Source organism: Macaca fascicularis, chromosome 20, assembly GCF_037993035.2.
Source record: "Macaca fascicularis isolate 582-1 chromosome 20, T2T-MFA8v1.1".
Lineage (NCBI taxonomy): Eukaryota > Metazoa > Chordata > Mammalia > Primates > Cercopithecidae > Macaca > Macaca fascicularis.
In genome coordinates, this window is record NC_088394.1 from 5,565,858 (window position 1) to 5,585,587 (window position 19,730).

The window sequence follows — 19,730 nt, forward strand, 5'->3', positions numbered from 1 at the left end:
GACTGCATGAGATAACATTACAGCACACGCAGGCACCTGGGACTCATAGCTCCTGCAAAACTCCTCCATCACGTGAGTGCTAGGATGACACCCATGAGATGGGGAGTTTTGCTGTGGTTTCCACAGCTGCCCTACCACTTCTGAGATGACTAAACCCACCCATTAATGACTCTATCACACTGCTCGTCTCGGCCACTCACCCACCGTGGATGTGTACAGACCAGCAGTTCCCACACAGCACAGGGAAAGACAAAAGCTGGAAGGTGAAGGCTTCTTACCTTAGAAAGACAAAGTGGGACAACCACGGAAGGCCACATCCCAGACACTAAGGGGCGAGCAGCAAAGGTAGCCCTGGGCCCCTGCCCTGGGGAGGTGTCAGGCCCATTACATCCCTGGCGACAGGTCAGGAAGATGGAATTCAGGGGTGCCTTCCCACCCCAGGTGTCTTCCACCCTGCAGAGCAGCCATGGATCTGCAAAGGGGACTGGAATGCTGGAAAGCCCCAGGCTCCATTTGGAAACTCTGGCAGGATGAAGAAGCTAGAGACCATGTCCTGTGAAGGCTGGGGTGCAGCACGGCTCCCTGCAGCAGACTAGGGAGGGGCCCCTCAAATTCATGTCCACCCAGACAGGTGACCTTGTTTGGAAACACGGGTTTTGACGATTTAATTAGTTAAAATGAGGTCACAGTGGACTGGGGGACCTTAAACCCAGTGAGTGGTGGCCCTACCAAAAAGAGACTGGGTATGGCAGCGCACACCTGCAACCCCAGATACCCAGGAGGCTGAGGCAGGAAGATCGCTTGAGACCAGGGGTTCGAGGCTGCAGTGAGCTATGATCATGGCACTGTACTCCTGCCTGGGGGACAGAGCAAGGCCCTGTCTCAAAAAAAAAAAAAGAGGGGGGCGGCGGGTGGGTGAGGAGGGACACACAGAGATGGCACACAGGGTCACAGACACACAGGGGAGGGGTAGGGACGTGGTGATGAGGCTGTACACCAGCAGCCACTGGATGCTGGAGGCAGCTGATGGACCCTCCCGGACACTTCAGGAACACCTTGGGTGTGGGCTTCTGGCCTCCTGAGCGCGTCTCTGGGGCTGAAGCCCCTGCTCTGTGTCACCTGTTCTGGCTGCCACTGGACACTCACAGAGCCTGTCCTTGCCCTTGCTCTGCAACCAGTACCCAGCTTCCTCCGCGGCCCGGGCATCCCAAATGTCCCTTGCTGGCCTCATACTGGGCCTTGGGAGGAAACAGGCAGCTGGCAATGCTTTTGGACCAGGCTCTCTGGCAGCTTCCTGAATTCTGTGCCCAGGGACGAGAGTCCGGCAAAGGGAGTTTCAGGCATGGTGATCAGGCCTTGGCCCCGGGGCCTCCAGGAGCCACCGGCTGGAGCGTCAGCAAGGAGCCTGCCCCCGTGTGGGTCCGCTGGTGCTTGTGCAGGTCGGTGCCCCGGCGGAAGCCCCTGCCACAGGCCGGGCAGGTGTAGGGCTTCTCACCTGTGTGCGTCCGGCGGTGCGCACTGAAGTGGGAGCTGTTGTTGAAGCGCTTCCCGCACTGGGTGCAGGCATAGGGCCGCTCCCCGCTGTGCGTCCTGCGGTGGATGACCAGGCTGGAGCTCTGGCTGAAGCGCTTCCCACACTCGGGGCATGGGTAGGGCTTCTCGCCCGTGTGCACCCTCTGGTGCGTGCTGAAGTTGGAGCGGTCGCTAAAGCCCTTCCCACAGACCAGGCACTTGTAAGGCCGCTCGCCCGTGTGTGTGCGCTGGTGCTTGGTCAAGTGAGACGTCTTGCTGAAGCCTTTGCCACATTCAGGACAGGTGTACGGCTTGTCAGTCCCATGGGAAGCCCCTCTTCCTGGTTGGGGGCCGCCTCTTGGCAGCTCAGGCCTGACCAAGCCCCTGACTGGGGCTGGCCTCTGACCTGGGAGCGGGTGGCCAGGCCCCTGGCATCGCGCTGACAGCACTCGGTACCACTCCATTCTCACTGGGGCATCCTCCCTGCCATCACCGCCGTCCTCTAACTGGATCCCAAGTCCTGAGACAGAGAAAACACAATCTCTAAGAATTAATGGCAAGAGGGCAAGGGAAATGCTTCTAATAGGAAGATGAAGGCCTCACAGGGCTCCTAAAGTTCCCCTACAAAACATTTAGCAGGGGCTGGGCATCATGGCTCACGCCTGTAATCCCAGCACTTTGGGAAGCTGAGGTGGCAGGATTGCTTGAGCCCAGGAGTTCAAGACCAGCTTGGGCAACACAGTGAGATCTCGTCTTTACAGAAAATAAACAAAACTAGCTGGGCATGGTGGCGTGTGCCTGTAGTCCTAGCTACTCAGCAGGCTGAGGTAAGAGGATCACTTGAGTCCAGGAGGTCGAGGCTGCAGTGAGCCGTGATCGCGCCACTGCATTCCAGCCCGGGTGACAGAGTGAGACCCTGTTTCAAAAACTAAACAATCAATAAAACAAACAAACAAACAAACAGGAACTCATTTGACCATTACAATAACCCAGTGGGTCAGTGCTGTTACCTGGGGAAACCAGGGCACAAAAGTGTTAAGGAACTTACCCAGAATCACCGGGCTGGTAAGTTACAGAGCAAGGGCCATCAAACTCTGGACTCTGCTGTACCCTCTAAGCCAGGGGCTCCCACCCAGTGGCAAGGTCTGGAGACGTTTTTGTTGTGTCTGGGGAGGGGGTTGTAAATGGCCTCTAGTGGGCAGGGGCCAGGGCTGCTGGAAAACCTCCTGCCCAGCACAGACAGCCCCACGTGGAGAGCCATCTGGCCCGAATGCCAGCAGCAGCGAGTGGAGAAGCCTGCTCTGGGCTGTTCTGGCTGAGCAGAGCAGTCATGGGTCCCAGCCACTGGACCTCCCTTGTACTTGGTGCAGCCCCTGAGGCCCCTCTGCACATCCAGGTTCTACAGCCACCACCGTCAGGACAGGAGAACAGGGGGAGGGGCCTGGAATGATCCAGGCTTTGCCCCTTCCAGGAAAAGGCCCTTGACTTCTCTCCTTCTCCTCTGCAGCATGAGGGTGACTGCAGCTGGGGACCTGGTAGTGCAAAGTGCACTGGGGTGCCTGGGGGGCTGGGGGAGCAGCCGTCTTCATAGCAGTCCCGAAAGGCTCTTCACATGGTAGGCACACGCTGACCTCACAGGGGAGGGACAGCGCCACCCACTGCCCTTGAAAACGTCCACTTTAAGAAGCTTCCAGCCCCAGACCTCCTGGGCGAACCCTTCTTGCCCTCCCCTCCCATCTCCAGGCCTAACTTCCAGACAGCCAAAGATGGGTTTGGCACTTACTGAGCCTCAAATTCCACATCTATAAAACTGAGAGGAGGCCGGGCATGGTGGCTCATGCCTGTAATCCTAGCACTTTGGGAGGCCGAGGCAGGCGGATCACTTGAGGTCAGGAGTTCGAGACCAGCCTGGCCAACATGGTGAAACCCCATCTCTACTAAAAATATGAAAATTAGCTGGGCGTGGTGGTGGGTGCCTGTGCCTGTAATCCCAGCTACTTGGGAGGCTGAGGCAGGAGAATCGCTTGAACTCAGGAGGCAGAAGTTGCAAAGAGCCAAGATCATGCCACTGTACTCCAGCCTGGATGACAGAGTGAGACTCTGTCTCAAAAAAAAAAAAAAAAGAAAAGAAAAGAAATAAAACTGAGAGGAAGATTGGAATCACCTCATTGGCCTGTTATAATAATATTTTATTTATTTATTTTAGAGATAGGATGATATGGTTTCAATCTATGTCCTTACCCAAATCTCATGTCAGACTGTAATCCCCAGTGTGAAGGTGGGACCTGGTGGGAGGTGAGTGGATCATGGAGGCAGGTTTCTCATGAATGGTTTGGCACCATCCTCTTAGTACTGTCCTGGCAATAGTGAGTGAGTTCTCATGAGATCTGGCACCTCCCCTCCCTCCCCTGCTCCTGCTCCAGCCATGTGAGACATGCCTGCTCCCCCTCTGCCTTCCACCGACTGGAAGCTTCCTGAGGCCTCCCCAAAGGCTGAGCAGAAACCATCATGCTTCTTGTACAGCCAATTAAACCTTTTTTCTTTATAAATTACCAGGTCTCTGGTATTTCTTTACAGCAATGCGAGAATGACCTAATACACAGGGCCTCACTATATAGCCAGGTTGGTCTCTAACTCCTGACCTCAAGGTATCCTCCTACCTCAGCCTCCCAAAGTGCTGAGATTATACGTGGGAGCCACAGTGCCCGGCCTTCTTGTAAAAATAATTTTGTTTATTTATTTCTGTTTTTTTTTTTGAGATGGAGTCTCGCTCTGTCTTCCAGGCTGGAGTGCAGTGGTGCGATCTCGGCTCACTGTAACCTCTGCCTCCCAGGTTCAAGCGATTCTCCCACCTCAGGCTCCCAAGTAGCTAGGATTACAGGCGTGAGCCACCATGCCCAGCTAATTTTTGTATTTTTAGTAGAGATGGGGTTTCGCCATGTTGGCCAGGCTGGTCTCGACCTCCTGACCTCAGGTGATCCACCTGCCTTGGCCTCCCAAAGTGCTGGGATTACAGGGGTGAGCAACCCTGCCTGGCTGTAAAAATATTTTTAAAAGAGACTCGCCGGGCGTGGTGGCTCACACCTGTAATCCCAGCACTTTGGGAGGCTGAGACGGGCGGATCACAAGGTCAGGAGAACGAGACCATCCCAGCTAACACGGTGAAACCCCGTCTCTACAAAAATAAAAAAAAATAAAAAAAAAAAATTAGCTGGGCGTGGTGGCGGGCGCCTGTAGTCCCGGCTACTCGAGAGGCTGAGGCAGGAGAATGGCGTGAACCCAGGAGGCGGAGCTTGCAGTGAGCCGAGATCGCACCTGCACTCCAGCCTGGGCGACAGAGCGAGACTCCATCTCAAAAAAAAAAAAAAAGAAAGAAAGAAAAGAAAAAAGCCCCTGAAATAACAACCGTTGGTGTGCACGTGGAAAAACCGGAACCCCTGGGCACTCTTGGTGGGTACGTGAGATGGTAGAGATGCTGTGGAAAACAGCATGGCAGTTCCTCAAAAAATTCAACACAGAATGACCATATATGCTCCAGCCATCCCACTGCTGGATACATCCACCCCAGGAACTGAAAACAGAGCTGATCAGAGATACACCTGTATACCCACATTCACTGCAGCATTATTCACAATGGAATATTCTTCAGCCTTAAAAAGGAAGAAAATTCTGGAGGTTTCCCAAAGAAGGAAGTCTGCCTCAAGACCGTGGCACAGAAATCCTAAGCTTCCAGCCTGCTGGCCTCGCCTGCAAATTTCAAACTTGTCAACTTCTGTAAGCAACCAAGGGAGCGGTTTGAGTACCCATTCCTTAAAATAAATCTGTGTGTGTGCGTATCTTCTATTGGTTCTGTTTCTCTGGAGAAGAACCCTAATACAAAGCGACATCTCACTGTCATTACAAAAGGCTTCAGCATGGCTGGGCACAGTGGCTCACGCCTGTCATCCCAGCACTTTGGGAGGGCGAGGTGGGCAGATCACCTGAAGTCAGCCTGGCCAACATGGTGAAACCCCATCTCTACTAATAACACAAAAAGTTGCCAGGCATGATGGCAGGTACCTGTAATCCTAGCTACTTGGGAGGCTGAGGTGGGAGAATCACTTAAACCCGGACGGTAGAGGTTGCAGTGAGCCAAGGTTGTGCTACTGCACTCCAGCCTGGGCAACAGAGCAAAACTCCACCTCAAAACAAAATAACCAGAAAAGGCTTCAGCAGCATCAGGAAAGGCAGGAAGAGACAAACGAGCAGAGAAAGAGCTGAGGAGCCGGTGCTGGGTCTGGGGCAGGGTGGTGCCGAGTGCGATGGGGAGAGGCAGCTCTGCCCTGGAGAGGAGGGCACAGGGAAGCTGAAGTGAAGTAGGACCAGCGTGTAGGTGGCAGGAGCAGAAGAAAAGGAAGGCAAGGCAGTGCTGGCCATCTGCCTGGGTCATGGCCAAGTGCCTGTGCAGGCCCTGCAGCTGGGACTCTGCAGGGACACAGGCAGCCCTGGTCACACGGGATCGCCCCAGGCCAATTGGACCAACAGAACCAAGCCCAGGAACTGGTGCCTGAGAGTTCCTATTTTTGGCAAGCCCCCTAGAGGACACAGTCCCTTGCAAGTTACCTTCATTCTCCAGCGGCACGTCCCGCTGAGCTGGGTCCAGGCATCCTGGCTCCTCCCCAGAAAGGTATACAGCCACGTCCTCCAAGTTCACGGGTGCCTGCCAGAATGCACCCCACTCAGTCCTGGCCCCAAGCAAGCTGCCTCCTCCCCAACTGAGGCCACTGGCCCAGGGAACTGCACCCGCACTGCCGCTCGAGGCTGGGGCCAAGCCTGGTGGTGCAGCTGGTCTTCTCCACTCTTGTTGCAGTGGCGAGTCCTGGTGCCTCTGCCCACTGCTCCCACGCGCCACTGCTGCAGAGCTGGAACACCACTGCAGAAGGGACAGACTTGCCACGAGGAGCGGTGGACCCACTGCGCACTCAGTCACTGGGGCCCAAGCTCCACAGGGAGATGAGAGCATCCCCTGGCTCCACGGCCAGCCAGCCCTGGGACCCCGATGCGGCAGACAGGGGTCTTCAGGATGCCTCTGGGCCAGTGGTTCCCAGATGTAGCATCAGACTGATCCCGAAGCACGATTAAAAACAAGCAAACCCTTTCCAGAACAGGCAAATCCACAGAGACAAGAAGGAGCTTTGTGGTTGCCAGAGGCTGAGGGAAAAACAGGGAGAGACTCTGGTAATGAGTCTAGGGATCTTTGCAGGGAGGTCTAAAGAACAAGTTCTTAGGCCAGGCGCGGTGGCTCACGCCTGTAATCCCAGCACTTTAGGAGGCCACGGCGGGAGGATCACCTGAGGTCAGGAGTTGGAGACCAGCCTGACCAACATAGAGAAACCCCATCTCTACTAAAAATACAAAATTAGGCCGGGCACAGTGGTTCACACATGCAATCTCAGCACTCTGGGAGGCCGAGGCGGGCGGATCATGAGGTCAGGAGATCGAGACCATCCTGGCTAACACAGTGAAACCCTGTCTCTACTAAAAAATACAAAAAATTAGTTGGGTGTGGTGGCGGGCGCCTGTTGTCCCAGCTACTTGGGAGGCTGAGGCAGGAGAATAACGTCAACCCGGGAGGCGGAGCTTGCAGTGAGCCAAGATCACGCCACTGCACTCCAGCCTGGGCGATAGAGCGAGACTCCATTTCAAAAAAAAAAAAAAAAAAAAAGCCAGGCGTGGTGGTGCATGCCTATAATCCCAGCTACTCAGAAGGCTGAGACAGGAGAATAGCTTGAACCCGGGAGGCAGAGGTTGCAGTGAGCCGAGATCATGCCACTGCACTCCAGCCTGGGCAACAGAGCGAGACTCCATCTCAAAAAAAAAAAAAAATTAGCCAGGCGTGGTGGTGTATGCCTATAATCCTAGCTACTCAGAAGGCTGAGACAGGAGAATAGCTTGAATCCAGGAGGCAGAGCTTGTAGTGAGCCGACATCGCGTCACTGCACTCCAGCCTGGGCGACACAGCGAGATGCTGTCTCAAAAAATATATATAAGGCCGGGTGCGGTGGCTCAGGCCTATAATCCCAGCACGTTGGGAGGCCAAAGCAGGTGGATCATCTGAGGTCAGGAGTTCGAGACCAGCCCGGCCGACAAGGTAAAACCCCATCTCTAGTAAAAAATACAAAAAAAATTAGCCAGACATGGTGGTAGGTGCCTCTAATCTCAGCTACTCGGGAGGCTGAGGCAGGAGAATCACTTGAACTTGGGAGCCAGAGGTTGCAGTAAGCCGAGATCGCACCATTGCATTCCAGCCTGGGCGACAAGAGCAAAACTCCATCTCAAAAAAACAAAAACAAAACAAAACAATATATATATATACACACACACATGTATATATATAAATTATAAACAAATACAAATAAAAATCAAACAGGCCAGGCACAGTGGCTTACGCCTGTAATCCCACTGCTTTGGGAGTCTGAGGCAAGAGGATCACTTGAGACCAGGAGTTCAAGACCAGCATGGGCAACATAGCGAGACTGTGTCCCTATAAAAAATAAAAAACCCAACTAGCCGGGTTTGGTGGTGCATGCCTGTAGTACCAGCTAACTAAGGAGGCTGAGGCAGGAGGATCCCTTGAGCCCTGCAGTGAGCCATGATCATACTACTGCACTCCAGTGTGAACAAAGAGTCAGACTTTGGCTCAAAAAAAGAAAAAACAAAAACAGAAACGAGCAAGCAAACAGAGGAGACTCCCATTCCAGTCCAGGGGTGTCGAGGAACCTGTGTCTCCCCGAGTCCCAAGAGATTCCTGTGCCCAGCGGGGTACAAGTCACCACTGTCTCACTGTTGGACCACAGAATCTTCCAGGCACAGCCGAGAACTTAAATGGCCTCTGGAGAGAAGAAAAGACTTCCCAGGAGGCCAGGGGAAGTGACTCCAGCATTGGAGCAAAGGGAGGAAACTCCAGGGAAGAGCTCCTCTGACATCCAAAACCTCGGCCCCCAGGAGAGGCGTCCCCTTAACAAGGAAGAGTGACACACAGGAGATCGGGTCAGACCCTAGGGTGCTGCAGACCAGGAGTATCCCCTGGCTCCACGGCCAGCCAGCCCTGGGACCCCGATGCGGCAGACAGGGGTCTTCAGGATGCCTCTGAGCCAGTGGCTCCCAGATGTAGCACCAGACTGATCCCGAAGCACGATTAAAAACAAGCAAACCCTTTCCAGAACAGGCAAATCCACAGAGACAAGAAGGAGCTTTGTGGTGGATCACTCACCTGGGACCAGGCCGAAAGGAAGGGTGAGGCCGATGCTATCTCCTGATGCCGGGGGGCCGGAGGGCCTGGGAACGAGCGGAGTCATCACCAGTCACACAGCTCACCCAGCACCGCCCCTGCCGCCCCTGCACACCAAGGCCCCCACAGCCCAGTGGCCACCCACCCAAGATCCACTCCTTGTTGGAGAGTCTATGCACCCCACATCCAGGCAGGCCTCTGCCCTGGCCACACACCACACTCCATTCGCCTTCACCCCCTCCCCTGCACCACTTCTCCTTCCTCCAAAGGGGTGCTACTCACCCCTCTCTGGCCACAACAGCGGGCCCCTCTGTGGCCTGTGGCTCAGCTGGGCTGGGGGCTGCTGGCTGGAGCATCGAGCCTCTTCCTCCAGGGACAGATCCTCTGGCTGAGCCTCTGCCTGGCGTTTTAAGGACTGTCCCCCCATTCTGAGGGGCACCTCGTCATCAGACAGCAGCTCTGAGCCCTGCACACAGACAGAGATCTTGCCCACCAGCTCCCAGAAGGCCAGAAGGAAAATCCCCGCAGGGCCCCACACCCCTCACCTCAGGCACCCCAGCCGGCTGCCCACCCCCAGGCTGTCTGCAGCCTCCCTCCCTCTGCCCAGCCATGTGGCAGTGCTCCCTGCAGCCAGCTCCCAGCCTGCTCTACTCCATGGTCTCTCCCTGTTACCACAATCATGTCCCCATCACATTCTTACCCTCCGTTCCTTGGTCCTCCTGATAGACCCTGGGCCAGAAGAGCCCTGAGTCAGCCCTGGCCTCAATTCAGAAGTTCACATAACTGCATTTGCTAGATTTTTTGAAATTATCTGGCCAGCCGCAATGGCTCACACCTGTAATTCCAGCACTTTGGGAGGCCGAGGCGGGTGGATCGCTTGAGGCCAGGAGTTCGAGACCAGCCTGACCAATATGGTAAAACTCCATCTCTACTAAAAATACAAGGCCGGGCGCGGTGGCTCAAGCCTGTAATCCCAGCACTTTGGGAGGCCGAGACGGGTGGATCACAAGGTCAGGAGATCGAGACCATCCTGGCTAACACGGTGAAACCCCGTCTCTACTAAAAAATACAAAAAACTAGCTGGGCGAGGTGGCGGGCGCCTGTAGTCCCAGCTACTCGGGAGGCTGAGGCAGGAGAATGGCGTGAACCCGGGAGGCGGAGCTTGCAGTGAGCTGAGATCTGGCCACTGCACTCCAGCCTGGGTGACAGAGCGAGACCCTGTCTCAAAAAAAAAAAAATACAAAAATTAGCCGGGCATGGGGGCAGTGCGCCTGTAATCTCAGGTACTTGGGAGGCTGAGGCAGGAGAATCGCTCGAACCCGGGAGGTAGAGGTTGCAGTGAGCCAAGATCATGCCACTGCACTCCAGCCTGGGTAACAGAGCAAGACTCTGTCTCAGGGGAAAAAAAAAAAGAAGAAGAAATTATCAACAGGTGCTCTGAGATTATCTATTTCCTAATTCCAGGAAAGGTGATTTGAATGAAATTGAGTCTTAGAATTGAGCTCTAAAATAGCACTTGGATAAGAAACATCCCTAGGCAACTGCAAACCCAGCATCAGGGACCCATGTCTGGGTTCCTCTTGTCCACCATTCCACACCTCTAAGGGAGGGTAGTCCTCTTGGGGAGCAGAGCCCGCCCCTCTCAGCTCAGTCATGGCCATGAGGCATGTGTGCAGAGGTGCTGGTGCAGTGACAGAAGGAAGCCATGCTGGGAACCCCAAACACTGAAGCTGTAGTGGCCGGGAAAGAGGCTGGCCAACTGGGAAGAAATCCCAATTTCTTGGCCACCACCATGGCAGGATTTTCTGACTTCGGTCAGCTCACGCTGTGGTCAATCATTAGGGGATGTGTCTCCTCTGTTGGCTGCAAAAGGCCAGCAGTGTGCAGCCAGCAGCACTGCCACAGGAAGAGAGGCAGCTGGTCAGCACTGTCCATGTGCGCCATCCACACAAGGCCCTGAGAAATGAACTGAAACAGGAGATGGCAGGACTTCTCCTTTTTAATCTCCAGGAGTTCAATGACTGAAACTGAAGCAGGAGGAATGAGTAAGAGGCTTCCCCTGCTCCTTTAAATGGGGCTGGAAGGAGGTGGAGAGACACTGTCTACAGAGATTTCGGGGAGTCAGAAGGGTCCTGTCTGTGCTGTCCAGTACAGTAGCCACTGGCCATGTGTGACGACTGAGCCCTTGAGAGGTGGCCAGTGTGACTGAGGAACTAATTTCACATTCTACAAAGTGGCTGGGCGCAGTGGCTCATGCCTGTAATCCCAGTACTTTGGGAGGCCAAGACAGGCAGATCACTTGAGGCCAGGAGTTCGAGACCAGCCTGGCCAACATAACGAAACCCTGTCTCTACTAAAAATATAAAAATCAGCCTGGTGTGGTGGCACACGCCTGTAATGCCAGCTACTTGGGAGGCTGAGGCATGAGAATCACTCCAGCCTGGGCGACAGAGAGAGACTCTGTCTCACAAAGATAAAAATAAATGTGCATAGCTATAATTTAAAAAGCTACATGTGGCTGGCAGCTACTGTTTTGCATGGCATAGTTCTAGAACCTCTAGGGGCTCTAACCAAAGTGCCCCCCATGCCCCTGGTCTTTCTTCCCAGTGTTCTCCCACTTTGGGGGTCTTTTCAACTCCCTGCCTTGGAAGGTGCTGGATCTCTCTCCCACCAAAACCTGTGTTTGGGGCTGGCGTAGTGGCTCATGCCTGTAATCCCAGCACTTTGGGAGGCTGAGGTGGGAGGATCACTTGAGGCTAGGAGTTGAAGACCAGTCTGGGCAACATGGCAAAATCCTGTCTCTACAAAAAATACACAAAATTAGCCAGGTGTAGTGGTGCATGCCTGTATTCCCAACTACTCAATAGGCTGAGGTGGGAGGATCCCTTGAAGCTTGGAGGTAGAGGCTGCAATGAGCCGTGATCACGCCACTATAGCCTGGGAAACAGAGCGAGACCCTGTCTCAAAAAAAAAAAAAAAAAAAAGAAAAGAAAAAGAAACACCTGTTTGGCCTATCCTAGGACAGTGTTCACAAACCATCTGCACTAGCTAATAAAGGGCTATGGGGGTAGGATGAGGTTAATCAAAGGGTGGACGTCCATTGGGCAAGGCTGAGAAACCTTTTGCAGTTGCCTTCTTCAAAAGGGTTCAGGGGCCAGGCAGCTACACTTAGCCACCCAATGAGCAAGGAATCTCCAGCTGCAGACCCCAGCAGCAGGGCCCCATTTCCTCACCTGAGGGTCAAAATGCCCCCCACCTCACCCGCTGCCTGTGTTTCCTGGGCTCCCGCTGCAGCCCTTCCACGAGGACCACGGCCTCCTCACCGCTCTCCGGCTGCTGCTCACGCACTCGAGCCTGGATCTCCCCCGGCAGCACAGTCAGGAACTGCTCCAGCACCAGCAGCTCCAGGATCTGCTCCTTAGTGCGCAGCTCCGGCCGCAGCCAGCGGCAGCACAGCTCCCAGAGGCGGCTCAGGGCCTCCCGGGGCCCAGCCACCTCCTGGTAGCAGAAGAGCCGGAAGAGCTGGCGGAAAGTCTCAGGGCTGGGGTCCTCCGACTCCACGGAGGGCTCCTCTTCCAAGCAAAAGTCCTCCTCCACCTTCACAATCAGGATCTCATTCTGTTCCAGGTCCTGCTCCAAGGCTGGCAGGGGCTGGAGGTCAGGGACGGCGGCCATTGCTTCCGGTGGGCCTTGTTCCTTTTCAGGCCTTAGAGTCGAACCCGTCTCTCTCTATACCTCTGGCCGGACACAGGAGGAGCGTTTTTTTCAGGGCCCTGTGGAGAGATGATAAAACCATCTAAAGGGCAGCCCTGGGGCTGAATAAGCCCTTTGTACTGGGAAGCCAATGCCCTGGTTCCAAGGCTAACTCACCCCACGATGGAAAAGGAAAAGGAAAAAGGAAAAGGAAGTACATGAATGCCATCTTTGCTATGAATTCCCGGATAATTCACTGAAGGGCTCTGGGCTTTGCTTCCTCACTGTGCAAAGAGATGATAATAGGACCTACACACACAGGTTGCTGATAGAACAAAAAGGGATGGCTGGGCGCAGTGGCTCCCACCTGTAATCCCAGCACTTTGGGAGGCCGAGGCGGACAGATCATGTGAGTTCAGGAGTTTGAGACCAGCCTGGTAAACATGGTGGAAACCCAGCTCTACAAAAAATACAAAAATTAGCCCGACGTGGTGGTAGCACATCTTAATCCCAGCAACTCGGTAGGCTGAGACAGGAGAATCGCTTGAACCCGGGGGGCGGGAGGCTGCAGTGAGCTGAGATCGCGCCACTACACTCCAGCCTGGGAAACAGAGAGAGACTCAAAACAAAAACAACCTAAAAGGGATGTTTGCGGTCAGAGCTCCAGAATGGTTATTTTCCATGATTACAGTGGGTCCTATATGGAAAGGGTTCCTTTGGAAATCTGATGAAAAGTAGGGCCCTTCTGCCGAGGAAGGTGCAGACTCTGCCTCAACTTGATCCCCGGTGTCCAGGTCTGGCGAACCCTGAAGCCCCTACGCGGCCCTGTCAGGCACCCCCGAGTGGGTGGTCGCAACGGCCCCCCAATTCCAGGGTCCTGGGAGAGCTAGGACCCCCAGGCCGCACTGTTTCCCGTCTCACCCTTCAGGTGGAGGGTGAGCAGTGCCCGAGTCCGCAGCACAGACCCCGGCGCTGGCGCGGGCCGCGAAATCGAAGCTTCGGCCCGGACCCGCGTCTTCGCGCCCCCGGCACTCACTGGAAGCCCTGCGGGCCGTGGGCAGTTCGGGGCAGGACCGGAGCGACGGGTCTCGGCGGGAGTGGGACTGCCGGCCTCAGGCTGCTCTACTTTGCAGCCCGGGACGCCAGAGCCGGGGCCGGAGACCCCAAACCAGGCGTGGAAACCAGGCCGTGTGGGCGGGCCCACGGGCGGCATTGTGGGTAACGTAGCCTGGGCACCATTGCCTGAGCCGGCTGTCGGGGCGTGGCAACAAAGCCGACTGGGCGGGTCCGCGACGTGCACTGTGGTTAATGTGGTCCTCAAAGGAACGCATTGTGGGAAACGTAGTCCAGCACCTCGGTGACCGCGAGAGCGTGCGGCAACTCTGCAGCCTCTGGGCCACTCTCTCAGTCACTTTTCCACACGCGCTCTCCTCTGGCCTGAAAAAGTTCACAGTAAAGGCCGCCTCCTCCATCTTTAAAGTCAGCGAAGTCGTCCGGGCACGGTGGCTCACGCATGTAATCCCAGCACTCTGGGAGGCCAAGGTAGGAGGTTCGCTTGAGGCAATCTGCCTTGTAGAGGCGAGCCTGTCTCTCAGCCCAGTCTGCTAAGCACTGAGGCTCAAATTCAGAAGAAACGATCTTTCTTTCTTTGCTTCTCTCCTTTCATTTTCCTTCCTTCCTTTTTTTTTTTTTTTTTTTGAGACGGAGTCTCGCTCTTGCTCTGTTGCCCAGGCTGGAATGCAATGGGGTGACCTCAGCTCACTGCAACCTCCGTCTCCCGGCTCCAAGCAATTCTCCTGCCTCAGCCTCCTGAGTAGCTAGGATTACAGGCGCACACCACCACACTCGGCTAATTTTTGTATTTTTAGTAGACATGGGGTTTCATCATATTGGTTAGGCTGGTCTCGAACTCCTGACCTCATGATCCACCGGCCTCAGCCTCCCAAAGTGCTGGGATTACAGGCGTGAGCCACCGCGCCCGGCCGGCCTTCCTTCCTTCCTTTCCCTTCCTTCCTTCCTTCTTTCCTTCCTTCCTTTCTTTCCTTCTTTCTCCTCCCTCCCTCCCTTCCTTCCTTCCCTCTGTCTCTTTCTTCCTTTCCTTTTTTCTTGAGACAGAGTTTTGCTCTTGTTGCCCAGGCTGGAATACAATGGCGCTGTCTCGGCTCACTGCAACCTCCACTTCCCAGGTTCAAGCGATTCTCCTGCCTCAGTCTCCCAAGTAGCTGGGATTACGGACACCTGCTACCATGCCCAGCTAATTTTTGTATTTTTAGTAGAGACAGGGTTTCACCATATTGGCCAGGCTGGTCTCGAACTCCTGACCTCAGGTGATCCACCTGCCTTGGCCTCCCAAAGTGCTGGGATTACAGGCATGAGCCTCCATGTCCGGCCCACCTGGCTAATTTTTGCATTTTTTGTAGAGAAGGGGTTTTGCCATGTTGGTCAGGCTGGTCTCGAACTCCTGAGCTCAACTGATCCGCCTGCCTTGGCCTCCCAAACTGCTGGGATCACATGTATGAGCCACTGCACCTGACCAACATGGTGAAACCCCGATTCTACAAAAAATTAGCCTGCGTGGTGCTAGGCCCCTGTCATCCCAGCTACTCATAAGGCTGAGGCAGGAGAATCGCTTGAACCCGGGAAGCGGAGGTTGCAATGAGCCGAGATCGTGCCACTGCATCTATCCTGGGCAACAGAGGGAGACTCTGTCTCAAAAAATACAATAAATAAATAGGCCGGGCGTGGTGACTCACGCCTGTAATCCCAGCACTTTAGGAGGCTGAGGGGGGTGGATCGCCTGAGGTCGGGAGTTCGAGTCCAGCCTGACCAACGTGGAGAAACCCCCGTCTCTACTAAAAATACAAAATTAGCTGGGCGTGGTGGTACATGCCTGTAATCCTAGCTACTCAGGAGGCTGAGGCAGAATTGCCTGAACCTGGGAGGTGGAGGTTGCAGTGAGCCGAGATCGGGCCATTGCACTCCAGCCTGGCCAACAAGAGTGAAACTCCGCCTCAAAAAATAAATAAATAAATAAATAAATAAAGGCAGAAGTTGTTCAAGATAAAACTGGAAGAGATGCCAAGTGTTTGCGCCCACACTCCCCCAGGAGGTCCCCCAACAATGCCTAACCCCAAACATCCCTTGTCCTGCCTGCTTCTGACAACATAATAATGGGCATCAATTTATTTTTTATTTTTTTGTTGGAGATGAAGTCCCACCATGGTGCCTAGGCTGGTCTAAAACTCCTGGGCCCAAGCAATCTTCCCGCCTTAGCTTCCCAAAGTGTCAGGATTACAAGTGTGCCCAGCCAGGTATCAGTTCTTGTATTTATTTATTTATTTATTTATTTTTAATTTATTATTTTTTTTTTGAGACGGGGTCTCACTCTGCCACCCAGGCTGGAGTGCAGTGGCCCGATCTCAGCTCACTGCAAGCTCTGCCTCCCGGGTTTACGCCATTCTCCTGCCTCAGCCTCCCGAGTAGCTGGAACTACAGGCGCCCGCCACGTCCTCCGGCTAGTTTTTTGTATTTTTTAGTAGAGACGGGGTTTCACCGTGTTAGCCAGGATGGTCTTGATCTCCTGACCTCGTCTTTGGGAGGCCCGTCTCGGCCTCCCAAAGTGCTGGGATTACAGGCTTGAGCCACCGCGCCCGGCCTATTTTTTTTTTTTTTTTTTGAGGACAGGTTCTCACTGTGTCGCCCAGGCTGGAGTGCAGTGGCTCGATCTTGGTTCACTGCAACCTCCGCATCCTAGTTTTAAGCAGTTCTCCTACCTAACCTCCCGAATAGTTGGGATTACAGGCACACACCACCAGGTTCGGTTAATTTTTGTATTTTCAGTAGAGATGGGGTTTTGCCGTGTTGCCTAGGCTGGTCTCGAACTCCTGGCCTCAAGCAATCCACCCACGTCGGCCTCCCAAAGTGCTGAGTTTACAGGAGTGAGCCACCGATCCCGGCCGCATCACTTCTTGAGCACCAAGCAATACACATTTGTATTCCGTTTCTTCCCCATTTAGTAATAGAGGTACTATAACTAGCCCTACCGGTTCAACAGAACAAAACAAAACCTTGAAGCTCTGAGAATTTTAAGTATTGAACCCCTCAGCGAAGGTCAAACAGGAAGTACAGAAATGGGATTGGAAGTCAAATCTTTTTTTTTTTTTTTTTTTTGAGACGGAGTCTCGCTCTGTCGTCCAGACTGGGCTGCAGTGGCGCGATTTCGGCTCACTGCAGGCTCCGCCTCCCAGGTTCACGCCATTCTCCTGCCTCAGCCTCCCAATCCCTGGGACTACAGGTGCCCGCTAGCACGCCCGCTTAATTTTTTGTATTTTTGTGGAGACGGGGTTTCACCTGTTAGCCAGGATGGTCTCAATCTCCTGACCTCGTGATCCGCCCGCCTCGGCCTCCCAAAGTGCTGGGATTACAAGCATCAGCCACCGCGCCCGGCCTGACCCCAAATCTTTGATTCCAGAACTTCAGCTCCTAACTACCAGGTTAATGTACTCTGGCCCCTAATCCTAACTCGGGCATCCTAAGGCCGGTCTCCTATAATGGATTCTCGCTGTTTTTCCTCTTTGGTTGAACACAATGCGGAGTTTCCCTCTGCCTGGGGTGCCCAGGAAAGCGTCCCAGTGCCCAGTTCGGGTGAGCACCAACGCAGCGTGCACAGTAGGCGTACACTCATCGTACGCCCCGCCCCGTATAAGCCCCGCCCCCCATGCGCGCCCCGCCTCGCATCCCGGATCTACTCCCGGAATCTCGCGCGTCTTTCCCAAAGCATCTGCTAGGACTGAGCCTGCCGGAAACGAAAGTTGAGGACGCCGGATTCAGGGAGCTGGCGTGACTACATTTCCCAGAGCGCCCTGCGCCCTCCCTGTTGGCAGATTCCTGGGAGCTCTAGAGGAGGTGGGTTGGTGGCCTGGAGGTTCTCGTCAAGTCGCAGCACTGCCAGGGGCTCAGAGGATGGGGCTGCAGTCTCCCGGTGGAAGCGTCCTTGTCGTCGAGACAGCGGGCGACTCCGTTGCGCGCCCTGAGCCTCAGTTTCCATATCTGTTAATGGGGGACATTAACCCTCAAAGTTGTAACTCATTTAAGACCATTCATCCAGGCATAATAAATGCATAAAGGCTGCACGTTGAGTCCTCCCATCTACCTTCTTAACTAGGCGCTCGCGTGACAGAGTGGTGGCAGGTGCCTGCTTTCATGGAGCTTGCATTCTATCATGAGGGGCATACAGTGGACAAAATTGCACGAAGAATTGTTTAATTACATCTTTGCCAAATGTTACCAAGGGTTACTAAAACAGGGAACCTGATACCTTCAGGGTGGAAATGACAGCTGAGCAGCCTAGAGTTAACCTGGGGAACTGGGGGGGAGGATTCTAGACAGAAGGAATGGCAGGTGCAAAGGTCCTGAGGCCGGAGAGAACAGGGTGCATTTGAGGGACAGAAAGGAGACCAGAGATTGGGAGATGTAACTGGAGGGATGGGCGAGGCCTGATCATACTTGGAGACTCTGGTGAGGATTAAGGATTTTATCCTAGGAGTCATTAGAGTTTGGGGTTTTAAGTAGGATAGCATCGTAATCAGATAAGAAGCGTTGTGGAGTACAGATCTCAGAAAGACTGGAGAGGAGCAGTGAGACTAGCTGGAAGCTCCTGGAGTGGTCCGGAGTTGGGGTAACTAGTGATGATGGTAGTCACTGACGAGGATCTGATCAAGATTCCTGGGGCACATTCAACAGTGCTTGGTGGTTGATTAGCTTCGGGGGGAAGAGGGAGACAGGGTAACTCCTTTGTAAAATGGGGATGGTAGCATCTCCTGCAATAGGCACCATTATCATTAAGAGTCAGAACAGAATGTCCGGCACATACAGGCTTAATATATCCTAATTTTGCTAGTAATGAAGACAGCCTCTGTGTTCAGGGCAGTGTTGTTTGTAATGGCAAAACCGAAAACAGTCTAAATGTTAGGCAACAGGAGAATGATGGATAAATCTCAGAGGCTACGCCAAGCAAAAAAAAAAAGCAAGTGGCAATATGATACCATTTTCATAAATTTTGAAAATGCAGAACAATTCTACATATGATTTAGAGATATGTATGCAGTTGAAAAAAAATGCTTGGGACTTGGATAAACACCAAATTCAGGATGGTGATGGGGCAAGAGTTGAAGAGGGATGTGATGGGGGCAAGGTTCAGGGGGCAAAAACTGCAAGTTTTAATGTGCTTTTTATTTATTTTTAATTTTTATTGTATATTTATTTATTTATTTATTTTTATTTTTTTTGAGACAGTCTCACTCTGTTGCCCAGGCTGGAGTGCAGTGGCGCAATCTTGGCTCACTGCAACCTCCGCCTCCTGGGTTCAAGTGATTCTCCTGCCTCAGCCTCCTGAGTAGGTGGGACTACAGGCACACACAACCACACCAAGCTAATTTTGCTATTTTCAGTAGAGATGGAGCTTCACCATGTTGGCCAGACTGGTCTTGAACTCCTGATCTCAGGTGATCCACCCTCCTTGGCCTCCCAAAGTGCTGGAATTACAGGTGTGAGCCACCGCGCCCAGCCATCAATGTGCTTTTTAAAAACAACAACAAGAACCACTATTGTGAATTTGTATTCATGAAGTATTAAAACCTAGCAAATTTTTTTTTTTTTTTTTTTTTTTTTTTGAGGCGGAGTTTCACTCTTGTTGCCCAGGCTGGAGTGCAATGGCACGATCTTGGCTCACCACAACCTCCGCCTCCCAGGCTCAAGCAATTCTCCTGCCTCAGCCTCCCCAGTAGCTGGGATTATAGGCATGCGCCACCACGCCCAGCTAATTTTTTGTATTTTTAGTAGAGATGAGGTTTCTCCATGTTGGTCAGGCTGGTCTCGAACTCCTGACCTCAGGTGATCCACCCCCCCCCTCGGCCTCCCAAAGTGCTGGGATTACAGGCGTGAGCCACGGCGCCCGGCCTCAGCAAATGTTTTAATAAATAATCTTAAATAGGCCAGGCGTGGTGGCTCACGCCTGTAATCCCAGCACTTTGGGAGGCCGAGGTGGGTGGATCCCCTGAGATCAGGAGTTCGAGACCAGCCTAGTCAACATGGTGAAACCCCGTCTCTACTAAAAATACAAAAATTAGCCCAGTGTGGTGGCACAAGCCTATAATCCCAGCTACTTGGGAGGCTGAGACAGGAGAATCACCTGAACCCGGGAGGCAGAGGTTGCAGTGAGCCGAGATTGTGCCACTGCGTTCCAGCCAGCCTGGGT

At 53.7% G+C, this 19,730-nt stretch overlaps 1 protein-coding gene across 20 annotated transcripts; it reads right to left on the reverse strand.

Annotated features, from left to right (window-relative positions):
* Positions 1-640: 640 nt before the first annotated feature.
* On the reverse strand, positions 641-13,667 carry ZNF500 (zinc finger protein 500). 20 transcript variants are annotated; one of them, XM_074028811.1, is made up of 7 exons: positions 13,512-13,667; positions 12,843-12,935; positions 12,106-12,555; positions 9,065-9,248; positions 8,765-8,829; positions 6,115-6,211; positions 641-2,032 (listed from the first exon to the last, which is right to left on the reverse strand). In XM_074028811.1, exons 4-7 carry the CDS (start codon positions 9,207-9,209, stop codon positions 1,350-1,352), a joined length of 990 nt encoding a protein of 329 aa, XP_073884912.1. In that variant the 5' UTR covers positions 9,210-9,248; positions 12,106-12,555; positions 12,843-12,935; positions 13,512-13,667; the 3' UTR covers positions 641-1,349. The 20 variants fall into 20 exon arrangements, with proteins under 20 accessions (XP_073884912.1, XP_073884907.1, XP_073884903.1 ...); XM_074028806.1 differs by having other exon boundaries at positions 6,115-6,424; XM_074028802.1 differs by having other exon boundaries at positions 12,044-12,555.
* Between the last annotated feature and the right edge of the window lie 6,063 nt (positions 13,668-19,730).

What these genes read in the sequence shown, in the direction of transcription:
- ZNF500 (XM_045381604.3), bottom strand. Translation starts at nt 12,457, where the DNA reads ATGGCCGCCGTCCCTGACCTCCAGCCCCTGCCAGCCTTGGAGCAGGAC. An exon ending in CCAGGAAACACAGGCAGCGG is followed by an intron (nt 9,249 to 12,043) that starts GTGAGGTGGGGG and finishes GTCTGTGTGCAG; the next exon opens with GGCTCAGAGCTGCTGTCTGA. An exon ending in GCTGTTGTGGCCAGAGAGGG is followed by an intron (nt 8,830 to 9,064) that starts GTGAGTAGCACC and finishes GCTCGTTCCCAG; the next exon opens with GCCCTCCGGCCCCCCGGCAT.